The sequence below is a fragment of the Nicotiana tabacum genome, chromosome 21 (genome assembly GCF_000715075.1).
Source record: "Nicotiana tabacum cultivar K326 chromosome 21, ASM71507v2, whole genome shotgun sequence".
Lineage (NCBI taxonomy): Eukaryota > Viridiplantae > Streptophyta > Magnoliopsida > Solanales > Solanaceae > Nicotiana > Nicotiana tabacum.
Genome location: NC_134100.1, coordinates 46,042,313 through 46,064,125, shown reverse-complemented (window position 1 = coordinate 46,064,125; position 21,813 = coordinate 46,042,313). Strand labels below are relative to the sequence as shown.

The following is a 21,813-nucleotide window of genomic DNA, read 5'->3' as shown; positions in this document are numbered from 1 at the left end:
GCTTTCAGAAGCTCAAGACCGCATTGGCTACAACATCGGTGTTAGTATTGCCATCCGATTCAAGGATGTATACTGTGTATTGCGACGCTTCACGCATTGGCTTGGATTGCGTATTGATGTAGGATGGGGCGAGTTATTGTATATGCTTCATGTCAGATGAAGCCTCATCAGAAGAATTACCCCGTACATGATTTACAGTTGGTCGCGATAGTTCATGCTCTCAAGATCTTGAGGCATTATCAATATGGGTGTCCTATGAGGTTTACACCGATCATGCAGTTTGCAACATCTGTTTAAGTAGAGGGATCTTAATTTGATATAGCGTAGGTGGCTTGAGTTACTAAAGGATTATGATATTACTATGCTTTACTATTCGGGCAAGGCGAATGTAGTTGCAGATGCCTTGAGAAAAAAAGCTGAGAGTATGGGTAGTTTGGCATTCATTTCAACAAAGGAGAGGCCATTGGCTTTGTACATTCAGGCCTTAGCTAACAGACTTGTGAGGTTGGATATTTTAGAGCCCAGTCGAGTTCTTGCATGAGTTGTGGCTCAGTCTTCACTATTTGAGCAGATCAAGGCTCATCAGTATGATGATCCGCATTTGTTGCTTCTTAGAGAGACGGTGCTACAGGGTGGTGCCAAGGAGGTTAGTATCAGTGATGATGGTGTTTTACGACTCCAGGGTCGCTTCTATGTTCCTAATGTTGATGGCCTGAGGGAGACGGATTCTATAGAAGGCACACAGTTCACGGTACTCTATTCATCCATGTGTTATGAAGATGTATCGCAACCTGAGGCAGTATTATTGTTAGCGGCGGATGAAGAAGGACATAGTTGAGTATGTAGCGAGATGCCTAAATTGCCAGCAGGTTAAGTATGAGCACCAGAGGCCAGGTGGCCTACTTCAGCAGATGGTTATACCGGAGTGGAAATGGGAGCGCATCACTATGGACTTCGTAGTTGGGTTACCGCAGATGTTGAGGAAATTTGATGACGTTTGGGTCATTGTCGACAGGCTGACCAAGTCGGCGCACTTTATTTCGGTTGTGACTACGTACTCTTCAGAGAGGTTGACCTAGATTTATATTTAGGAGATTGTCGGGTTGCATGGTGTGCCTACTTCCATCATTTGAGATAGATGCCCTCGGTTCATTTTGTATTTCTAGAGAGCAGTACAAAGCTAGTTGGGTACCCGAGTAGAGCTCAGGACAACCTTTCATCCGCAGACCGACGGGCAGTCGGAGCGGATAATTCAGATTCTGGAGGATATGCTTAGAGCGTGTGTGATTAACTTCAGAGGGCAATGGGATCGATTATTGCCTTTGGCCGAGTTTTCTTATAACAACAGTTATCAGTCCAACATCGAGATGGCTCCATTTGAGGCTTTATATGGTCGGCGATGTCGTTCCCCCATCGGGTGGTTTGAGCCCGGCAAGGCTAGGTTATATGGTACTAATTTAGTGAAGGATGCCTTGGAGAAGGTAAAGTTGATTCAGAAGCGATTTCGCACAACACAGTCCAGACAGAAGAGTTACGCAGATCAAAAAGTGTGATTTATTATTTATGAAGGGCGAGAAAGCCCTCTTGAAAGTCTTGTCGATGAAGGGTATCATGATGTTCGGAAAGATGGGAAAGCTGAGTCCGAGGTTTATTAGCCCATTTGAAGTGTTGCGACGAGTTAGGGAGGTTGCTTATGAGCTTGCTTTGCCTCCCAGTCTATCGGGAGTTCATCCGGTGTTCCATATGTCTATGCTCCAGAAGTACCATGCCGACATGTCGCATGTGTTAGATTACATCATGGTTCGGCTAGATGAGAGCTTGGGTTATGAGGAGGAACCAGTTGCCATTGTTGATAGGCAGGTTCGCCAGTTGAGGTACAAGAGGATTTTTGTGGTAAAAGTTCAGTGGAGGGGCCGCGACTTGGTAGACCGAGGAGTACATGTGGAGCAGATATCCATACTTATTCAGGACTCTAGGTATGATTCTAGACCCGTTCGAGGACGAACGTTTGTTTAAAAGATGGAGAATGTAACGACCCGATCGGTCATTTTACTTTCTAGATCTTCGTTCCCCTAATTAAGAATCCCCGCATGTGCTTTTACTGTTTCATGACTTGCGGCGATAGTTGGTTTGGTTTTGGAAGGGTTCAGGTTGAAATCAGAATACTTAGTTCCTTAATAGTGGCCTAGATGGCCAAGTTTGACTTGAGTCAACATTTTGAGTAAACGATCTCGGAACCGGGATTTGATGATTCCAATAGGTTCGTATGATGATTCTTGACTTGGGTGTGTGTTCGGATCGAGTTTCGGGTGATCCGGGAGCGTTTCGGTGCTTAATATTGAAAGTTGGTGCATTGAAGGTTTTCAAGTTCTTTAAATATGATTTGAAGTAGACTTTGGTGTTATCGAGTTCCGTTTGGGATTCCGAGTCTGGAATAGGTACATATGGTGATTTATGACTTGTACTCAAAATTTGGCGTCATTTCGAGTTGTCTAAGTATGATTCGACACGTTCGGAGCTAGTTGAAGAAGTTTGAAGTTCATAAGCTGATTAATTTGGTTTTAGGGTGCGGCTCTTAGTTCCGATGTTGTTTTATGTATTTTGAGGCTTCGAGCAGGTCCATATTATGTTTATGGACTTTTTGGTACTTTTGGACGGGGTCCCGAATGGCTCGGGTGTGTTTCGGACCACTCGGAGCTAAGTCAAAAATTACAGAAATGCTGGTTCTGGTTTTCTTCTTCGCAAACGCGGAGGTGGTGTCGTGTTCGTGATGAAGGAATTGGGGGATGGGCATTTTTTTCTTCGCGTTCTCGATTACTTGGACGCGTTCGTGAAGGTTGAAGACATGTGGCCTTCGCGTTCGTGACTGTGCGTTCATGTTTGCATAGAAGGGAAAGAGGGCTTGGGGTTGGTAGGTTGTTGTCCTTCGCTTTCGCGAAGGGCAGGTCGCGCTCGCGAAGCCTGGGCTAGCCTTCATGTTCGCGAGGATCCGGTCGCGTTCACGAAGGGCTTTTTTCTCAGTCTCGGCATTTTTTCCTTCGCGATCGCGAAAAAGGACCACTGGCAGAAACATGATTTAAATCGGGACTTAGGCTCATTTTCTCTCATTTTCACTTTGGGTTGGCCGATTTTGGAGCTCTTGGTCATCTAGCATTTTAAGTTTCGGATTGCACGGCACCGGTTTGAGGCTATTAGTGTGATTTGTGGACTAGGAAGAGGACTTGGAAACGAGGTAAATCTCTTGCCTAACATTGTAAGAGGGAATTTATCCCCTTATATGTATTAATTGTTGTGTACTACTTGTTGTGGGGAGCTACGTACGCACGAGGTGACAATAGTCTGTACGTAGCTATATTTATGTTATGTCAGGGTAGACTTAGATTCGCATCATGCCTTAATTGTGCTATTTGTATTTACCCTCGTACTTGATTTCCTTAATTTATGACTGAGATCGAGGTTAGCATAAAAATATTGATTGAGCCTCTTACTTTGGAAAATTGTGAAATATTTGATGAACTATAAATCCGTGTATTCTCGACTCGCATGTACTTCCGTGAGTGAGGTAGTTTCTTTACTCTTATGGGATAGGGTCGATAGTATGGTAATACTATTTTTATGGGATCGAGTCGTTCGCCTCAGCGGTACCGTGTATCATTATTCTTATGCGATCGGATCATTCACCTCAGCAGTACTGAGTATCACTATTCCTATGGGATCGGTCCGTTCACCTTGACAGACTCGTGCTTAATACTTGAGCTTGGATTTGGTTTTGATAACAGCTGAATTCGTGCCTTTGAGGCCGGTTATGATATTTTAGTGATTTGATATAGATCCATATTGAAAATTTACTATTAATATTTTATCTGTTTCGTTGCTACTTGTTGTATATCCTCCATATCTACTTTATGTATTTTATTACTGTTTGACCACTAGTAAGTATCAAGTCGACACCTCGTCAGTACTTCTTCGAGATTAGACTAGATACTTACTAGGTACGCGTTGTTTTACGTACTCATGCTACACTTCTGCACTGATTGTACATGTATTGAGACATGTACTTCCAGTGGTCACACGGGCATATAGACGCACTTCCACGGAGACTTAGTGGTGAGATGCTTACCCTGCTTCGATCTGCAGCACTAGAGTCTCCCTCCACCTTATTTCTGTTTATGTCTATTTTACTTCAGACACTAGTTATAGTAGTTTTGTATACTCTCTAGCTTGCTCATGCACTTGGGGTACCGAGTTTTGGGAATTTTTAGCGTTTATGCACTGTTGTACTTATTATTACTATCACCGTGGTTTATATATTATTCACACTTGATATTTTTGGGGAAGAAGTATGTACGGTTCCATAAGATTTTACTTTTAATCGGTGTATTTAAAAAAAATATTTTTAAAAGTTAAAAAGGAATAATTAAATTGGAGGTTTACGTATGGGCTTGCCTAACGGCGGCGTTAGGCGACATCGCGACCTAGGTTTTGGGTTGTGACGGGCTTGGTCCATAAGGCTAGCTAGTTATTTGGGTAGGGTTGAATTAAAAAATTTCAAACCCGTTTGAAACTGAGGCTTATAAGCCCAACCCAAGTTAACCCGTTGACCCTAAAGCCTTGATCGAGGCTGGGATAGGGCTGGACCAATCCGTGAGCCAAAAATTAAATTAAATTCATTTTTAAATATTTTAATGAACATGTAAGAATAAATAAAAACTAAGTTATCCCCATTTTACAATCCTAAATTCAAAGTTAACTGCTTGCGTAGATCCAAACATTGTGATTGCCCGTGTATGTCAGACCAAGGCAAAATTATTGTTGACCTATAACAATGAAGCAAGTAATAATTTGAACACTAATACATAATAGTTTTTCATCAAAATGGATGATTTTAGAATTTAGATTTTTGATATGCTTATAACATAACAAGATTAGTTTTTCTTTTACTTAATTAACTACATATGTCAGACCATGGCAAAATTATTGTTGACCTATGACAATAAAGCAAGTAATAATTTGAACACTAGTACATATAGTTTTTCATCAAAATGGATGATATTAGAATTTAGATTTTTGATATGCTTGTAGCATAACAAGATTAGTTTTTCTTTTGCTTAATTAATAACAAACTAGAAAAAATTTAAGCGGCCATAATGATTCTTTTTCAAAAGAAATTATTATCCTTGATTAGTTTAGATTACTATAATTTATTATTAACAATTAAACTACTTGTCAGTATAGGAGAAGATCAACCCAAGAAAAAAATGACAGCACTAATAAATTTCATGAATTTTTAAATTTGTATAAACCATAATGATAAAATCAGCAAATGATCTTAAATCAAATTAAAAGACCTAATCATATAAATTTACTTGAACCTGAGAAGTTGAAAAGAAAAATACTAAACAATATTCATCTAACGTAAAAAAAAAGAAGCTATAAATATAAACAATTTGCATTTGAATTACAAAATTCTTTATCAAATATTAAGATTCTTGTATGACTATATGCAAACAAAAGTTATTCACATGATTAGGGGATTTACGTCACGAAGAAATTCTTAAAGACTTTTTTAAAAATATGTTTTTTTAAAATAAAGGGCGTACCCATCCTAGCCCATAGCCTTCTTGGAGCTGGGCTGGGTTGGCCATTTTAATATCTATTCAAATGGGGCCTATTCTAGCCCACCAAATTTAAAGGCCCGTAAGGTCTCGGCTGGGTTGGACTGACTGGCCCATTTTACAGCTCTGCAAAGAAGTTTTATAAGAAGAGTAAATTACTTTCCTATTTCTATTTCAAAAAGTGATTTCCAACAATCCTATTTATGATAGTGACTTTCAACTATAAACGACAAAGATGTCACTTAATTATTTGTAAATACCTATAATACAATTAATATTTAAACACTAAGTGTGGTAATAACTAATTCACGCAAACAGTATTCACAAAATCAATAGATGTATAATATGTGCTTGCACTTGCACATAGACTTCTTTCACATAATTATGATTGACTGATGTATATTTTTATCTCATCATCTCAGTTAATTATAACTAATTAATATAGTTTGGTGTTAACATCGGACGAGATAAGTTTTCACTCAAATACTTATTGTCTGATGCCAATGCCACCTATTCCATTTCCCTTTATTTATTCTTTAAAACAAATAATTTAGATTAGATCACATTTATGACTATTTTGTAAATTGAAGGAGAAAAAAAGTGTCAAAATAAAATACATGTTATTTTTTATTTATTTATCAGTATCTTTTAATTTGTTGGGAAAAGAAAGCGGGGATTATTTAGATCCTTTAGATATGTTACATTTAATTTCGGTAAATAATTTGGCGCAACATTTGAAAGACATAAAAATTATCCCGCCAAAGAATTAATCCATATAAATGGCGTGTATCTCAACACATAGCATCATAACAATAAAATGACCACTATTTTAAGTTTGAAAGATAGAAGTTTCACTATCACTTTATCTTTATCTTTTTACACTCAGGTGAATCAACTCTCTTCTTTCAATGGATTTTCTAAACTCACGATTATCGATCCAAATATGAGTAAGGTCTAGTGGTAAAATATGTCAAATTTACATATTAATTCCTTTGCATGTGAGGAAAAGCAACATTGATATTGTTTACCCGGAAAATCGGATAGAGTTAAATTTATAAGTAATTCTAAGGATGTGTGATATAACTTGATACAAATCGTACAGAGAAACAGAAATACATATATTCTAGACTATGGGAATGAGAGATAAAATAATGAGCGAGAAGAATGAATGAGATAAAGTAAAACAGGCCCGAGAGGTTGATCTTTCAATATGAGAAGTAAACTTTTGTTATAATGTGTGAATGTCCTTATGCTTACAGTAATCCCCTCTTTATAGTATAGGGATCATACTTTATATACAATAAAAAATATACAGTGAAGAACCCATAATGAATTGTCTTTTCCCTAATTCCTGCCAGGATTCTCTCCCTTGGTGCGGTTGCAACAACCCTTGTCTGTGAGCTCGATATTGACTCGAACTCGATATTGGATCAAGCCATCGGCCTTGACTCGAGCTTGATCCTGACTCGGAGTCTTGATATTCGGGGTGGGCGTTGGTCGGTCTATGCATCTTTGACAACTTTCGCGTCGCCTCGTAGTTCGAATTGGTTATGGGCTCGATAATGATACCGAGCTGATCATTGATCGGTCTTAGAGCTCGAAACATGACGTCCTTACTTCAGACCTCGACCTGACATTACGCAAATACCCTTTGATCGAAGTATTATTATCTCGACCAGTCCGTACGACTGACTAATAGGTTTCGACCGTATATGAGGAAAGCAACCTATCAACACAAATTTGAAAAGTCCAGAAATGTTGTTGCTTATGTTTGAAGGTAAATATTTACTAGTAATATCAATCTTGAAATAAATTTTTATGAATGTGACTCTAAAATATTTATCAAGAATATACAACATCTGTCAGTGTGGGATTTGCAAAATGTCTAAATTTCACTTAGATTGCAATGTCAAAAGTTTCTGGATTCCTCTACAAATAATATCTTTCTTTAAATGAATTTTATGCTTGTAAATCTAGAGTTTTATCAAAAAGATATATTTTCTTATGTGGCATTTTACAAAATTATACAAATTTTAGTTGAATTACAATGTCAAAGTTCTAACTTTATTTCCCTCATAGACTTGTTAGATATATCCCTTCACGACTGCTAATGACAAACAACTATTCCCATAAAGGTTAAGTGAATGATACACATTTCACTTTTCTTATGAATCTAATGCATGTATAAATAATGGTATTTTGCTATTTGCTTATCAATTACTACTTCATTCCATCAATTGCCCCCATTTGGCTGTCATCATCTTGACTGAATATACATAAATGATGCATAATCTATTTATAGATTTCCATTAAAAATCTTAAAATCCCTTTTTTTTTAATTATTGTTTAATTATAGGACTAAAAAATAAACTATTTAAAATCTTTCCAAGACAAAAAAAAATGTTGTCGCTATTTATTTTATTTCTATTTTCTGCAAAGGGCAAAACACTTATTATTATTTACAAAAGCTTAGATATTTTCCTATTTTGTGAAAACATGATTTGGAATACAAAATGCTTGAAAAATCAACACACAAAATTTCGGAGAAGTGGCGCCAATTCATTCTTCGAAAAATAAAAAAGAAAAGGCATTCCCGCCTCTTCACCTTTTTTTCCCCACCAAATGCATTGAATAAAAAGCCACTTGGACTTCTTAAATAATTATTACACATTATATCGCAGTGTGTTAGGGTAGTTAAGAGCGAGAAGAAACATTGAGGAGCTATTTGACGGAGATTTTTCAGACACATAAACTGTTTACAAGAAATCTTTGAAAAATTATCAAAAAGGATAAAGTGGGTTGCTCTTAATATAGGTTTAAGGTCTTGATCTAAAGATTCTTCTCCAGATCTCAGAAATGGGTTCCCTGGCGGGGTTGGATAAGCCGGATACTGTTGCTGCTGGTAATTTCTCCCTTTTTTTTTTTTTTTTTCTTCTTCTTCTTCTTCTTCTTCTGTTTTATTGTTTTATACGGATACTGATGCTGCTGATACTGATACTTATGTTTTATTGTTTTATTTAATTGGTGGGCTTATCTATCTTTTTTGTTCTTTCTGAAATGGGGTTTTAATAGCTGAAGAAATTGTGTTTTTTTTTGGTTGCATTTTGACCATATATGTAGTTGCTGTTGTGTAGTGCTTGTAAGAGGGTATTTCATATTTGGAGTTGTGAAATGTGAATGTAGTGGTTTTCATGGGTAAGATCAGTTATGTAGTTATGGAATATTGGATTCAGGAGTAGATTTGGTTACAGGCATGGTACTTTGGATGCATGAACTGATTATGCTAATGTTTCAGAACGTAGATTTGTTTGTTTGTGCTTATTGTTGGGTTGTCACTGTGCTTCCTTCTTCTTGTTGGTGGAAGGAGTTTCTTTACAACTTAACCTTGAGAAGAAAATCTTTAGAGTTTAAGTTGATTAATTAAGAAGCTCAATTGATCACTTTAACAACAACAACAACAACAACAACAACTTACCTAGTGTAATCCCACAAGTAGAGTCTAGGAAGTGTTGCGTGTATGCATACCTTACCACTACCTTGTGTTAGGTAGAGAGGCTGTTTGTAGTACTATAAATAAAAGAGCGTGTCAAGTTGGATGTTAGTTAGCCTCTTCACAGTTTGAAGTGCTTAATCCCTCCCTCAACCCCACCCCACCCCGAAAGAAAAAAAAAGGAAACTTAGATTTGAGATTTGGCACATTTTGTACTGAGGCTAGTGCATTCACTATGCATCTTACTAGTGTTTGCTTCTTCACTAGTAGAAAAAAGAGTAGACCGGTGCATGAAACATCCCCCTTTATGATAATTAATTTGAGTGTTTGTGGTGTCTCATTTTGGTGACATAGATTTGAGGCACGTGTTCATTCAAAGTATTTAATTTCAAAAGTTCGTTACTGTTTTTTCTGAGCCCGTGCAATTGCATTTAATGAGCTGTGATCTCATGGTGGGATTTTATTTGGAAACATATATGGTTGCATGAGTTATATGTCTTTTGGAAATTAAGGGGAAATTTAATTCAGAATAGCTCTTTATGACTTTTGAATGATATTAGAGTACACATCTCCAAGAGTTCATGGTGTTTAGTTTTGTCCTCTCTGGAAAAAGATACTTCTCTGATCATTTGTCAAGTTTTTGACGTTTACTTGACTTTATTGATAACTGAAGCTGGAACTCTCAGTTGTGATGTAATAGCATTATTGGTGTATGGGGCCTTGTCCCTCATCGACCAAACACGAGGGCCTTGGACAGTTTATAAGCTCCCCCCCTCTTTACTTTTGCGAGGCCCTTTTTAATAGCAAAATCTGCAACACCCATGCGTAAAGGGAAAATACGTCGTGGGAATTGGTTTCTTAATTTGAAATTAACAAATATTGCTGTTTAGTGGAATGAATGACCATCTGCTGCTAACCAGGTCCTACTTCTGGGGGACCATATTGGTGAATGAAACCCTGTTACACATTGATGAAAGATGAGGTTTTGGCTCCTATCTCTACTTTATGATGTGCCTTTCTGACCTGTGCCTAGGCAGGAGAATACATTGTGGGGAAATGTTCACTAATTAGAGCATCAACATGCACTTTATTCTGAATGCTTGCTTAGTTGAATAAGTTGGAGGTGGGTGGTAGGAAGACTTACTACGAGTCTTGTCTAGTGTTGGATAAGTAAATCTGTAATTTGTTCCCTCTGCACGGAGAGAATTGATAATGACTTAGTTTTGGTTCATGGAAGTTGGAGGAGTGTTGGATAGATGGAAGTTTGTTTTTTCATTTGAGGTTTTAGAAGTGGTGGCTGATGTAATATTAGTCAGTTCAATTTTTATATTCCCCTTGGACCGAAGAAACTAACCTAGGACATATAGTTGAATTTACTGAAATTCATTAGCTAAACTGCTGCCACTTTTGCTGCTTGCCCCCTGGCCTCTACCATTTCCACCTAATTATTCATGTTTCCTAGTTGTGGATTGTAATTTAACTTATTTTTCTGTGTAAAAACTATTGTCATTTAACCTATACCAAATACTTTCAAAGAAAAACCTTCTTCCCAACTCAAAATAATCTAGTGAAGGTATAAATGTATTAATAATGTTCAGAAGATGTGAACATGAAATTGAATATCATATGAAAGTCAAATATTATGAAACATTAAATTTATATAAGATCTTGAATTTTGAAATTGGTAGACAGTAGTGTTAATGTGTCATATTATTGCGACAAATCAAAGGAAGGAGGAGGCATTTTGGAGTGCAATGACATGTAAACTTAATTATGATCCTAGGAATATATTTTAACTGTTTGTACAGAATCTCTGAATTGCAATGTTGGCACCATCATGCCTTAAACATGTTCTTTTCACTTGCTAGTTGCTGAGCCATTGCAGGTTCTTATTAATAGAACTACCAAAACTGGAGTTGCTTTCATCTCGATTGAGTATTTGAATTAAAGCTCAAAGAAAGGTTCTGTTTTGAGCTAGTTTCTAATAAATTTTTTAAATCATTTCATAAAAAAACTCCATCTATTTCAATTTATATGACATTCTTTCTATTTTAGAGCGTACCAAAATGCTTGAACCGTTGACACCACCCTGTTGTTCTGTGTAAGTTTCACAACTTTCAAGTTTTCAAATTCATTTCAACTTTTGAACATTTGATGTGATGTTTTGTTATGAAACCAACTTTTTAACCACAAGTTAAAATGTTTGTCCACTACCACAACTAGTATAATTCATAAATTTGTTCAACATCTTAAACTTTGTGTCCAGTTATACAAATGAAAGAAGTATAGTAAATTTAGGTTGCAGTTATGCGATAATATGCACACCCAGTGGCGTACACATGAATTTTCGTAAGCGATGTCAATATTTGAAAAAGTGAACAAATGAATAAATTACTGTAACGGCAAGCGGTGACATTTTTTATATTTATACCCAATATTTTAATTTTATTTATTATTTATACATATATGTTATGAATAAAATTCGACGAAGCTGTGTTACGTGACACCGCTTTAAGCAAGTTGCCTACGCCCCTGTGCACACCCTCATTGCTAATATGTAGTCACCCCCAACCCCAATCTCTTAGTGAATGCACTTTATAGATTTGTAGTAAATATCCTCATTGCTTTTTTGTTATGTCCACAAAAAGAATTTGTATTAAAAGTACGATTATTTGCTCTATTGCTTGTATGTGCTATATCTTTGCTATTCGCCGTGTTTGTAGAAAGGATAGATGGTTGGCATCTCCTCCGATAGGGATGGGAAGGCACTTCGAGTTGTACCTGTTACCAGACACTATATCTCTGTACTAGCCTCTTAGTCTAGTGCTGAAGGTATTCAAAACTTAACAAATTTGCACGGTGCAGTGACTTATGTGCTACTGACAGCTTTTAGAGTTGGCTAAGCGACCTTTAGCCTAAAGGGTCTATACTCTTGAAATGGCAAATGTTTAATGCACCTTGTATGAGTTGGCTAATGCACATGCTCGTTGTGTTTTTGCCTTGTGTATGCTTACTACTTATTGAACGGGATGTTGTTTGACTGCTTGTCCAGTTCAAATATTGAGCATTCTTGCCCCAACTCTGGATGCTGCATTTTCTTTAATTTGCTGCTTCTTTTGGTGTTCATTTTCACTTCATGCTTTTCAATATGACTCCCTGCCTCTCACTGTGAAGTTCAGAAGGCTTCTTTTGTAGCTTCTGGTCCTATCCTGTACAAAATTTCCTTAAGAGTGCTTTGTCTTTGTTGTGAGAGCATCCAGGAGAAATATTTTTGATCTTCTTTCTATGGCTTATTCTTTTTTCCATTTTTTTGCTGGTTAATCAGGACACAAAAAGGAGAAAAGCAAACGAGATTCTGTGTCAAAAAGGAAGGCACCTGCAACTGACAAGAAGGAAAAGAAACAGCCTGTTTCTGAAGCTATTGAGGAGCCCACTGCTGCACGCAAAAGGCCCAAGCGAGCTGCTGCTTGTTCAAATTTTAAAGAGAAAAATGTTCATTTATCAAAAAATTCTGCAGTCATTGAAACAAAGAAGGACCAATGCGTAGAGGAAGAGGTTTTGGCTATTCGGTTAACTGCGGGTCTACAGGATTCTCAGCGACCCTGTAGAAGACTAACAGATTTTATCTTTCATAATTTGGAAGGAATACCACAACCTTTTGAAATGTCTGAAGTTGATGATCTGTTTATTACTGGTCTCATTTTACCACTTGAGGACAATAATGACAAAGAAAAAGCAAAAGGAATTAGATGTGAAGGCTTTGGGCGTATTGAAGAATGGGCTATCTCTGGCTATGAAGATGGAACTCCTATCATATGGATCTCAACAGAGACAGCTGATTATGATTGTAAAAAACCCTCAGGTGGCTATAAGAAGTTTTATGACCACTTCTTGGCCAAGGCAACAGCTTGCATTGAGGTTTACAAAAAGCTGTCGAAATCTTCTGGAGGAAATCCTGATTTAAGCCTTGATGAGTTGCTTGCAGGGGTTGTCCGAGCAATGAGTGGTTTAAAATGCTTTTCAGGTGGTGTATCAATCAGGGACTTTCTCATTTCTCAGGGAGAGTTTGTCTATAAGCAACTTATTGGTCTGGATGATACATCAAAGAAGACTGATCAGCTTTTTGTTGAGTTACCTGTCCTGGCTTCCCTTAGAGATGAAAGTAGCAAGCAGGAAATGCTTTCACAACCAGAGCCTTTATCATTTGGTAAGACTCTAACTATAGGTCCAAAAGTAGGCAAAGGAGAAGGCAAGAGAGATCAATCTGATTTAATCACTGGTCCAGAACAAGAAGAGGAAGATCTGAAATTGGCCAAACTGTTACATGAACAGGAGTACTGGCGCTCCTTGAACCAGAAGAAAAGCCGTAGTACAACTTCCACATCTAGCAAATTTTACATCAAGATCAATGAGGATGAGATTGCAAGTGATTATCCTTTACCTGCATATTACAAGACACCTAATGAAGAGACCGATGAGTATATCGTCTTTGACAGTGGGGTTGATACATACTATATTGATGACTTGCCTCGCAGTATGCTTCATAATTGGGCATTGTACAACTCAGACTCAAGACTAATTTCTTTAGAGCTCCTGCCTATGAAACCATGTGCTGATATTGATGTAACCATATTTGGGTCTGGAGTGATGACTGCTGACGATGGATCTGGATACAATGTTGACACTGATGCTAATAATTCCTCTTCAGGTGGTTCTGGATCAGTTGAGATTGATGGAATGCCAATTTATTTGAGTGCAATAAAAGAATGGATGATTGAGTTTGGGTCCTCGATGATCTTTATATCTATTCGGACTGATATGGCCTGGTATTATGATTATCCTCTTAGTGGTTGAATTATTTTGCAACTACTTCCCTTTGTTATGCCAATTGCTGGGACTGCTTTCTTTATTTTTTGCTGTTTTTTTGTCCTTTTTATTTTGGTTCAGCGGATTTATTGTAAATGCTTTACTCATGCATACTATTTCTCTTCAGGTATAGGCTTGGGAAGCCATCGAAACAGTATGCTCCTTGGTATGAACCAGTCCTAAAGACCGCGAAGCTGGCAGTGAGCATTATTACTTTGTTAAAGGAACAGAGTCGTTGTGCTAGACTTTCTTTTGGAGATGTCATTAAAAGGGTTTCAGAGTTCAAGAAAAACCATCCTGCTTATATATCATCTAATACAGATGTGGTGGAAAGATATGTGGTTGTACATGGACAGATTATTCTGCAGCAGTTTTCAGAATTTCCTGATGAAAGCATTAGGAAGTGTGCATTTGTGATTGGTCTCTCAAGGAAAATGGAGGAGAGGCACCATACAAAATGGTTGATTAAGAAGAAGAAGATTGTGCAGAGACATGAACAGAACTTAAATCCTAGAGCATCTATGGCGCCATCTGTAAAAAGGAAAGCTATGCAGGCTACTACAACAAGGCTAATCAACAGAATCTGGGGGGAGTACTATTCCAATTACTCACCTGAGACGTCAAAGGAGGTTGTTGCTTGTGAGGTGAAGGATGATGAAGAAGCAGATGAGCAGGAGGAAAATGACGAGGATGATGCTCAAGAGGAGAACTTGGAAGTTTCAGAGAAAACTCATACACCTTGCTCTACAAGAAGGCATATTAAGTCACGTTCTGACAGCAAAGAAATAAACTGGGATGGGGAATCCATAGGTGAAACAGCTTCTGGTGAACTGTTGTTTAAAAAGGCTAGAATTCATGGAAATGAGATTGCTGCTGGAGATTCAGTTCTGGTGGAACATGATGAACCAGATGAACTTCCTTCTATTTACTTTGTCGAATACATGTTTGAAAAATTGGATGGTAGCAAAATGCTCCATGGAAGAATGATGCAACGAGGATCTGAAACTGTACTTGGAAATGCAGCTAATGAAAGAGAGGTATTTTTGATCAATGAATGCATGGATTTGCAACTAGGAGATATCAAAGAAAGTGCAGTTGTCAGTATCAGGATGATGCCATGGGGACATCAGCATAGAAAAGCGAATGCTTATGTTGATAAACTTGATAGAGCAAAAGCAGAAGACAGAAAGAGGAAGGGATTGCCATCCGAATTTTATTGCAAAAGCTTTTATCAGCCTGACAGAGGTGCTTTCTTCAGACTTCCGTTTGATAAGATGGGTCTTGGTAATGGCTTATGTTACTCCTGTGAGTTGCAGCGAATTGATCAGGAAAAGGAATCTTTTAAGTTGGATATGTCCAACTCCAGTTTTGTATATCTGGGGACTGAGTATTCAATTGATGACTTTGTTTATATACACCCTGATCACTTTGCTGTAGAAAGAGGGGGAAGTGGAACTTTCAAAGCTGGGAGAAATGTGGGGTTGATGGCCTATGTAGTATGTCAACTACTAGAGATTTTTGGTCCCAAGGGATCTAAACAAGCTAAAGTAGATTCTACCAACGTCAAAGTCAGGAGATTCTTCAGACCAGAGGACATTTCTTCAGATAAGGCATACTCTTCTGATATTCGGGAGGTATATGCTACTTAATATAACTTATCTCCCCCACTAATAGCTGGTTAGAGTTGTAATATATCACTCTTGCTATGTCATGTTAGGAAGTTTGTTTAATCTGCTAAGTAATTATTAGGGTATTTTAAGGTTCCTACATAAAGCTTCTAGCACTGCTGAATTTTTTGATTGCTGCTTTCTAGATCTACTATAGTGAGGAGATACATACAGTTCCGGTAGAAACAATTGAAGGTAAATGTGAAGTGAGGAAGAAGTATGATATTCCGTCTGAAGATGTCCCTGCCACCTTTGACCATGTTTTCTTTTGTGAATATTTGTATGATCCATTGAATGGATCCCTCAAACAGGTACCCATTTCTTAATTTCTAGCGGCAATTGGTCTAGTTCTTTCCCTTTCATTTTATCAATCCTATTGCTTTGGATTCTACTATTCTTGTGAAGTCTAATCTGTGTACTGTTGAGCAGTTACCAGCTCAGGTAAAGCTGAGATTCTCAAGAGTTAAACTAGATGATGCTGCATCTAGGAAGAGAAAGGGAAAAGGCAAGGAAGGAGAGGATGAACTGAGAGTTGGGCAACTAAATGTAGCTTCTCAACAGAATCGTTTGGCCACACTAGATATCTTTGCTGGTTGTGGTGGCCTGTCTGAGGGGTTGCAGCGTTCGGGTAACTACCTTCTCTCTCTGCTCATGTGTAGTTTTAAATGGATGTAGTTCGAACTTTCGGTCTGAAAGTTTCGTTCTTTCAGGTGTCTCAGATACAAAATGGGCAATTGAATATGAAGAGCCTGCTGGAGATGCGTTTAAACTTAATCATCCAGAGGCAAAGGTGTTCATACAGAATTGCAATGTGATTCTGAGGTATATAATCTTTACTCTTTCCTTTGTGAACATTATAATCTAAATACATAACAGTAGTAACCAAATAATGGTTTCAATTCAGGGCTGTCATGCAAAAGTGTGGAGATGCTGAAGACTGTATCTCAACCTCAGAGGCTTCTGAATTAGCTGCAGCAATGGATGAGAACGAACTGAATAGTTTGCCACTGCCAGGACAAGTGGACTTCATAAATGGAGGCCCTCCTTGTCAGGTTTGTTCACATCTATCCTGATGTTTACTAAACCTTGTTATCTTATAATGGTGGTGCATGTTCTTTTTGCAGGGGTTTTCTGGAATGAATAGATTTAATCAGAGCACCTGGAGTAAAGTTCAGTGCGAGATGATTCTGGCATTTTTATCCTTTGCTGATTATTATCGGCCTAAGTTCTTTCTCTTGGAGAATGTTAGGAATTTTGTGTCGTTCAACCAAAAACAAACATTTCGCTTAACTGTTGCTTCCCTTCTTGAGATGGGTTATCAGGTATGTATGTATGTATGTGTGTGTGTGTGTGTGTGTGTGTGTGTGTGTGTTGCTTATTATCAAAACTGAAAATCAATTTTCTTGTGATAAGGTGAGGTTTGGTATCCTTGAAGCTGGAGCGTTTGGAGTTCCTCAGTCTAGGAAGAGAGCATTTATCTGGGCTGCTTCCCCAGAGGAGATTCTTCCAGAGTGGCCAGAACCAATGCATGTATTTGGTGTCCCAGAATTAAAAATCACATTATCTGAAACTTGTCACTATGCAGCTGTGAGGAGTACTGCTAGTGGAGCTCCATTCCGTTCGCTTACTGTCAGAGACACAATTGGAGATCTTCCTGCTGTTGGCAACGGAGCATCCAAGACCTGTATAGAGGTACTAAACTTGAGAATTCCTTTGAAACTCCTTCCCCTTTGAAAGAGTGGAATGCTTCTTTTATTTCTATAGGATAGGATAAGTCAATCAAGTCAGGCCCTTGTTCTTACCTTGCTATTCATGTTAATGCAGTATCAAGTTGACCCGATATCCTGGTTCCAAAGGAAAATTCGGGGCAACTCAATAACATTATCCGATCACATTACGAAAGAGATGAACGAGCTTAACCTAATCAGGTGCCAAAGAATTCCTAAGCGGCCAGGAGCCGACTGGCGTGACCTTCCGGATGAAAAGGTGTTGTGTGCAGTGCTTTTGACAAAATAATATCTCCTTTTTTTGATTTGAGGGTCTATAAGATATTTGCCTTTTCGGGTTGCAGGTTAAACTATGTAATGGTCAACTGGTTGATTTGATTCCGTGGTGCCTGCCTAACACTGCTAAGAGGCACAACCAGTGGAAGGGGCTCTTTGGGAGGTTGGATTGGGATGGGAACTTCCCCACTTCCTTTACTGACCCCCAGCCGATGGGTAAGGTGGGGATGTGTTTTCATCCCGACCAAGACAGGATTGTTACAGTTCGTGAATGTGCGCGTTCTCAAGTAAGTCTTACAAATCCTTGGATCTTACAAAATTAACTCAATTATTTATCTATATCTATATCTATATTAAAAGCACTAAATCCCTTGCTGAAATATTCTTTAAAAATAGATTTATATTAGACAAAATATAATTTAAGATATTTTCCTAATATTTATGACTTTAAATTCAATTAAAGTTTTGATTATTAAATATTTTCCTTATTAAACTAGGTAGAAAAAATCCTAATATTTAGAGAGGAATTTGGGAAGGTTGCTATATATGTAATAAAATAGAGAGTTTTCAATTGTTTCCTATATAAATACACGTTAAGATATAAATTCACCTTTTAACTCTAAAACCCATTAAATAGTAGTACGTTTAATAACCTCAAAGCACAATTAAGCAATAGCATGGAACACATTCAAATTATTTTACTTTATATAAATCATTTTCCATTTGAACTCTGTAACATAAATGTTCTTTTGTAAATGAAAGAAAAAAAATATTATCCATGTATATTATATTAAGAAGGTAAAGCTGTAATATTCACTTATTTCACCCAATTATATATTTGATTTACTACACAAGTAGGGTCATAATTTTTAATGCTTTTATTTATCCGAAGTCAATTATTTTCTTCTAACGTGATTTTGTTTTATGTTGTACATCATTAATTGGCATCACCTATACTAAGATGATTGAATTTTGAGGCCACATTAAGAATTATGTCTAAAACTATAATTACAGTTAAATATTTCAAATTTGGGGTGTACTAATATTAAGAATTTAAATCAACAAAAAATGTAATATTGAGAACAAATAATAAGCATTACAATTAAATCAAGATGATTTAATTGCATAGTACGTGTGTTGCCAATTAACTAATTTGTGAAAAAAATCCAAGCCATTCTTTTCGTTGAGGATGAACAAATAATTAAGTCCTTAAATTAATTAACCTTTGATTCTTAATAAGGATGAAATGTTAGAAGACAAAAATATTCTGAATTGTCATTGATTATATTTGTTTCTTTTGGTATTCATTTAAACAAATGACAATTCCCTATACTTTTTTATATTCTAAGTTACTTATTGTAAAATATTAACTTAATGCAGACATGTTAAAACTTAGCATTTGATAACTTGATTTATATGTTCTTCTTGTACACATATTTTATTGATTCACTAGGCACTTGATCTTAGCCAAAAGGCCTAGAATGTATTGATTCACTAGGCACACATGCAACACACGTACACTAAAGCTAGCATTTTAAAATATCCGAAGAGTTTGAGGTGAAATTGAGTGTAGCTTTTTCTTCAAAGCATGATAATCTGGAACTTCTAGCTTCCTTACACATGAATATTTTGGATATTCAATGACTAGAACAGAACCAGTTATGTTGCAATTGCCATATCTTGCTTAATCAGAACAGTGCCCCCCCCCCCCCCCACATGATTTTGTTCCCCTGGGTGTCTCTTTGCGCAATGTTTGTGATATGGTTGTCGCCAAGATGTTGCGAAGTCAACTGAATGAGATGTTCATGTCTTTCACTATCTGTCTTAAGGTGGTCAACAACTAAGATGGCATATCATTTCTTCATCAGGAAATAAGAGTAATCATTTATCAAAAACAAAGAGTAAACAACTGAAAGTGGAGTTTGTATTGTATTCACTAAAGATGCAGGCCTTTGACAGGATTATTACAATAATATACTATCATCTATTGCAGGGTTTCCCAGATAGCTATCAATTTGCTGGTAACATTTTGCACAAGCACAGGCAAATAGGAAATGCTGTTCCACCTCCTTTGGCATATGCATTGGGAAGGAAACTTAAGGAAGCTGTTGAGAGCAAGAAGAGGTCCACTTAGAAGTTTGTAAATTTTGTGGAACAAGAGATGAGTGGTCATACTGCACCTGAATTTAAGCTTTCAAATTTAAATGTCAAACAGCATGATTCACATGTCAATTTTCTGTTGTACAAGATAGCTTATTGCAGAATCAATGTTACATAAAAGCTCTCGTGCGTTTACATATTTTTTTTTTTTTAAACAGGTGATAACCACCACACACATATACTTAATCAAGGTGATTTCAAACTTTTCTGTGGACTTAATCCACATCGGCCGAGCATTTGTTCATTTAGTTGATGTGCAATTTGATTTTCTCTAGAGGCTTACATGGGGTTCGTTGCATTTTGCACCCCTAAAGAATACATTGTTTTGTAATATAGACCCTATTCTATTATTTTTTACAATATGCATTCCAATCTCTCCATTTTCTTACAAAACTACAAAAATCTATTTTTATAGTTATTTGGTAAAGTAGGAAAAATAAATTAACGTATTTTGAAAATGTAATTATGTGTTTAGATGGTCGAGGAGCTAAGAGATTGGGGCGCATATTGTAAAAGATAATAGGATAGGGTATACATTACGAACTCGCTTACATGACACTATTTCGCAAAATATGGAATGAGCTTAAAAATCAAAATTCCTCTTCAAGATATTTTTTCGATAAATACAAGTGTGTCATGACCTGAAATTCCTAACCTCGAGACTGTGATGGTGCCTAACATCTACTTGCTAAGCAATCCGACTTTATTAAATTAATTAACCATTTTTAATAATTAACAGAAAGTAATGATATTTAACGATAATTAAACTCAGAATTTAACACAGTGTTAATGGAAATAACTGTTGCACCCCATATTTTCGTATGTGAAAGTACGCCATAAATAAATTGATAAAATGTTGGTAACTAATTGGTTGGGAATGGCTAAGAATTAACGTGGCAGCAACCTAATTAACCTAAGTGGCTTTTCAAATCATTTGATAATGTGTCATTCTTAAAGGCTTAGTCATTACCTTAGTGGGCCCGCACCCACTAAGGTATAAGACTCCAATTCATTAAGAGATGGATAAAGATATAGGTAACGGATGGGATTTGGAATTCTCAACAATCTTGATATCTAAAAAAAAAAAAAGCACTATTTAAGTAAGCCTTGAAGTGATTTGCTAGATTTACATGTTTACTGTTACGTTACAAAGGCCTCTTATATATCTCAATTCTCAAGTAGTCACGTACCTGGGTATGAATTATAAGGACGACAAGTGCAAATCTAAGTTGATCAACATAAGCAACGAAAGATCTTCATCAATTCGAAACAACGTGAGATTTTGCAATATTAAGGGAGTACAGTGTAATCTTTCTCAAGAGAATCGACTCAGGTATGTTAAGGCTAAGCCCTTCCTTCATTTTGGCATGATCTCGTAATTACACGAGTTTGATAACGAGGCATAAAGAAAAATTCATATTCCGAAAATTTACGTATATTTTCCTAGTCTTGTAAGTTATAATATTCTCCTTATCGGGACTTCATATTCAATTGAGCATTTCTTTTTTTCAGTCAAGAGAGCAGAGAGTCTATATATACAGTATTACAGTATTTTCATTACCATCGAGCTATAATCGATGGACAGGCCCCTATTGGGCAACCTCTGATCAGATGGTAAGTTATATACCGAGCCTACTGTGGCCGAGCGCCTATGAGCGAGCCCAGTTGGCCGAGATACAAAGTCTAGTATGGCCGAGCGCCTATGAGCGAGCCTACTACGGTAGAACAATTATATATATATCGAGCCTTATAAGGCCGGACATTTATTTTACTTACTATATTGAGAGAGTTGAATCAGTATCAGCAGGTAAGCATATCTTCAGATTATCATTGACTTCCAGTTGTTTTCAGTTATTATATTATCAGTTCAGTTTCAGCTTTCAGTATAGTACCTTACATACTCGGTACATTATTTTGTACTGACGTCCCTTTTCTGGGGGCACTGCATTTCATGCGTGCAAGTTCAGACAGACAGACGGGTAGACCTCCTTATTAGGTATTGCCCAAGTTCA

The 21,813-nt window shown here is 37.0% G+C and overlaps 1 protein-coding gene and 1 pseudogene across 2 annotated transcripts; both read left to right on the top strand.

The window, feature by feature from the left end:
* Positions 1-8,118: 8,118 nt before the first annotated feature.
* LOC107759467 (DNA (cytosine-5)-methyltransferase 1B-like) lies at positions 8,119-19,940 on the top strand. 2 transcript variants are annotated; one of them, XM_075241469.1, is made up of 12 exons: positions 8,119-8,517; positions 12,431-13,931; positions 14,099-15,605; positions 15,785-15,949; positions 16,068-16,266; positions 16,349-16,460; positions 16,543-16,690; positions 16,763-16,960; positions 17,052-17,330; positions 17,463-17,624; positions 17,710-17,928; positions 19,635-19,940. In XM_075241469.1, the coding sequence occupies exons 1-12, from the start codon at positions 8,472-8,474 to the stop codon at positions 19,773-19,775; spliced, it is 4,677 nt and encodes a 1,558-aa protein (XP_075097570.1). In that variant the 5' UTR covers positions 8,119-8,471; the 3' UTR covers positions 19,776-19,940.
* On the top strand, positions 11,819-11,911 carry LOC142175606 (U6atac minor spliceosomal RNA; annotated as a pseudogene).
* Positions 19,941-21,813: the final 1,873 nt, after the last annotated feature.

What these genes read in the sequence shown, in the direction of transcription:
- LOC107759467 (XM_075241469.1), top strand. Translation starts at nt 8,472, where the DNA reads ATGGGTTCCCTGGCGGGGTTGGATAAGCCGGATACTGTTGCTGCTG. An exon ending in GCCGGATACTGTTGCTGCTG is followed by an intron (nt 8,518 to 12,430) that starts GTAATTTCTCCC and finishes CTGGTTAATCAG; the next exon opens with GACACAAAAAGGAGAAAAGC. An exon ending in GTGACCTTCCGGATGAAAAG is followed by an intron (nt 17,625 to 17,709) that starts GTGTTGTGTGCA and finishes TTCGGGTTGCAG; the next exon opens with GTTAAACTATGTAATGGTCA.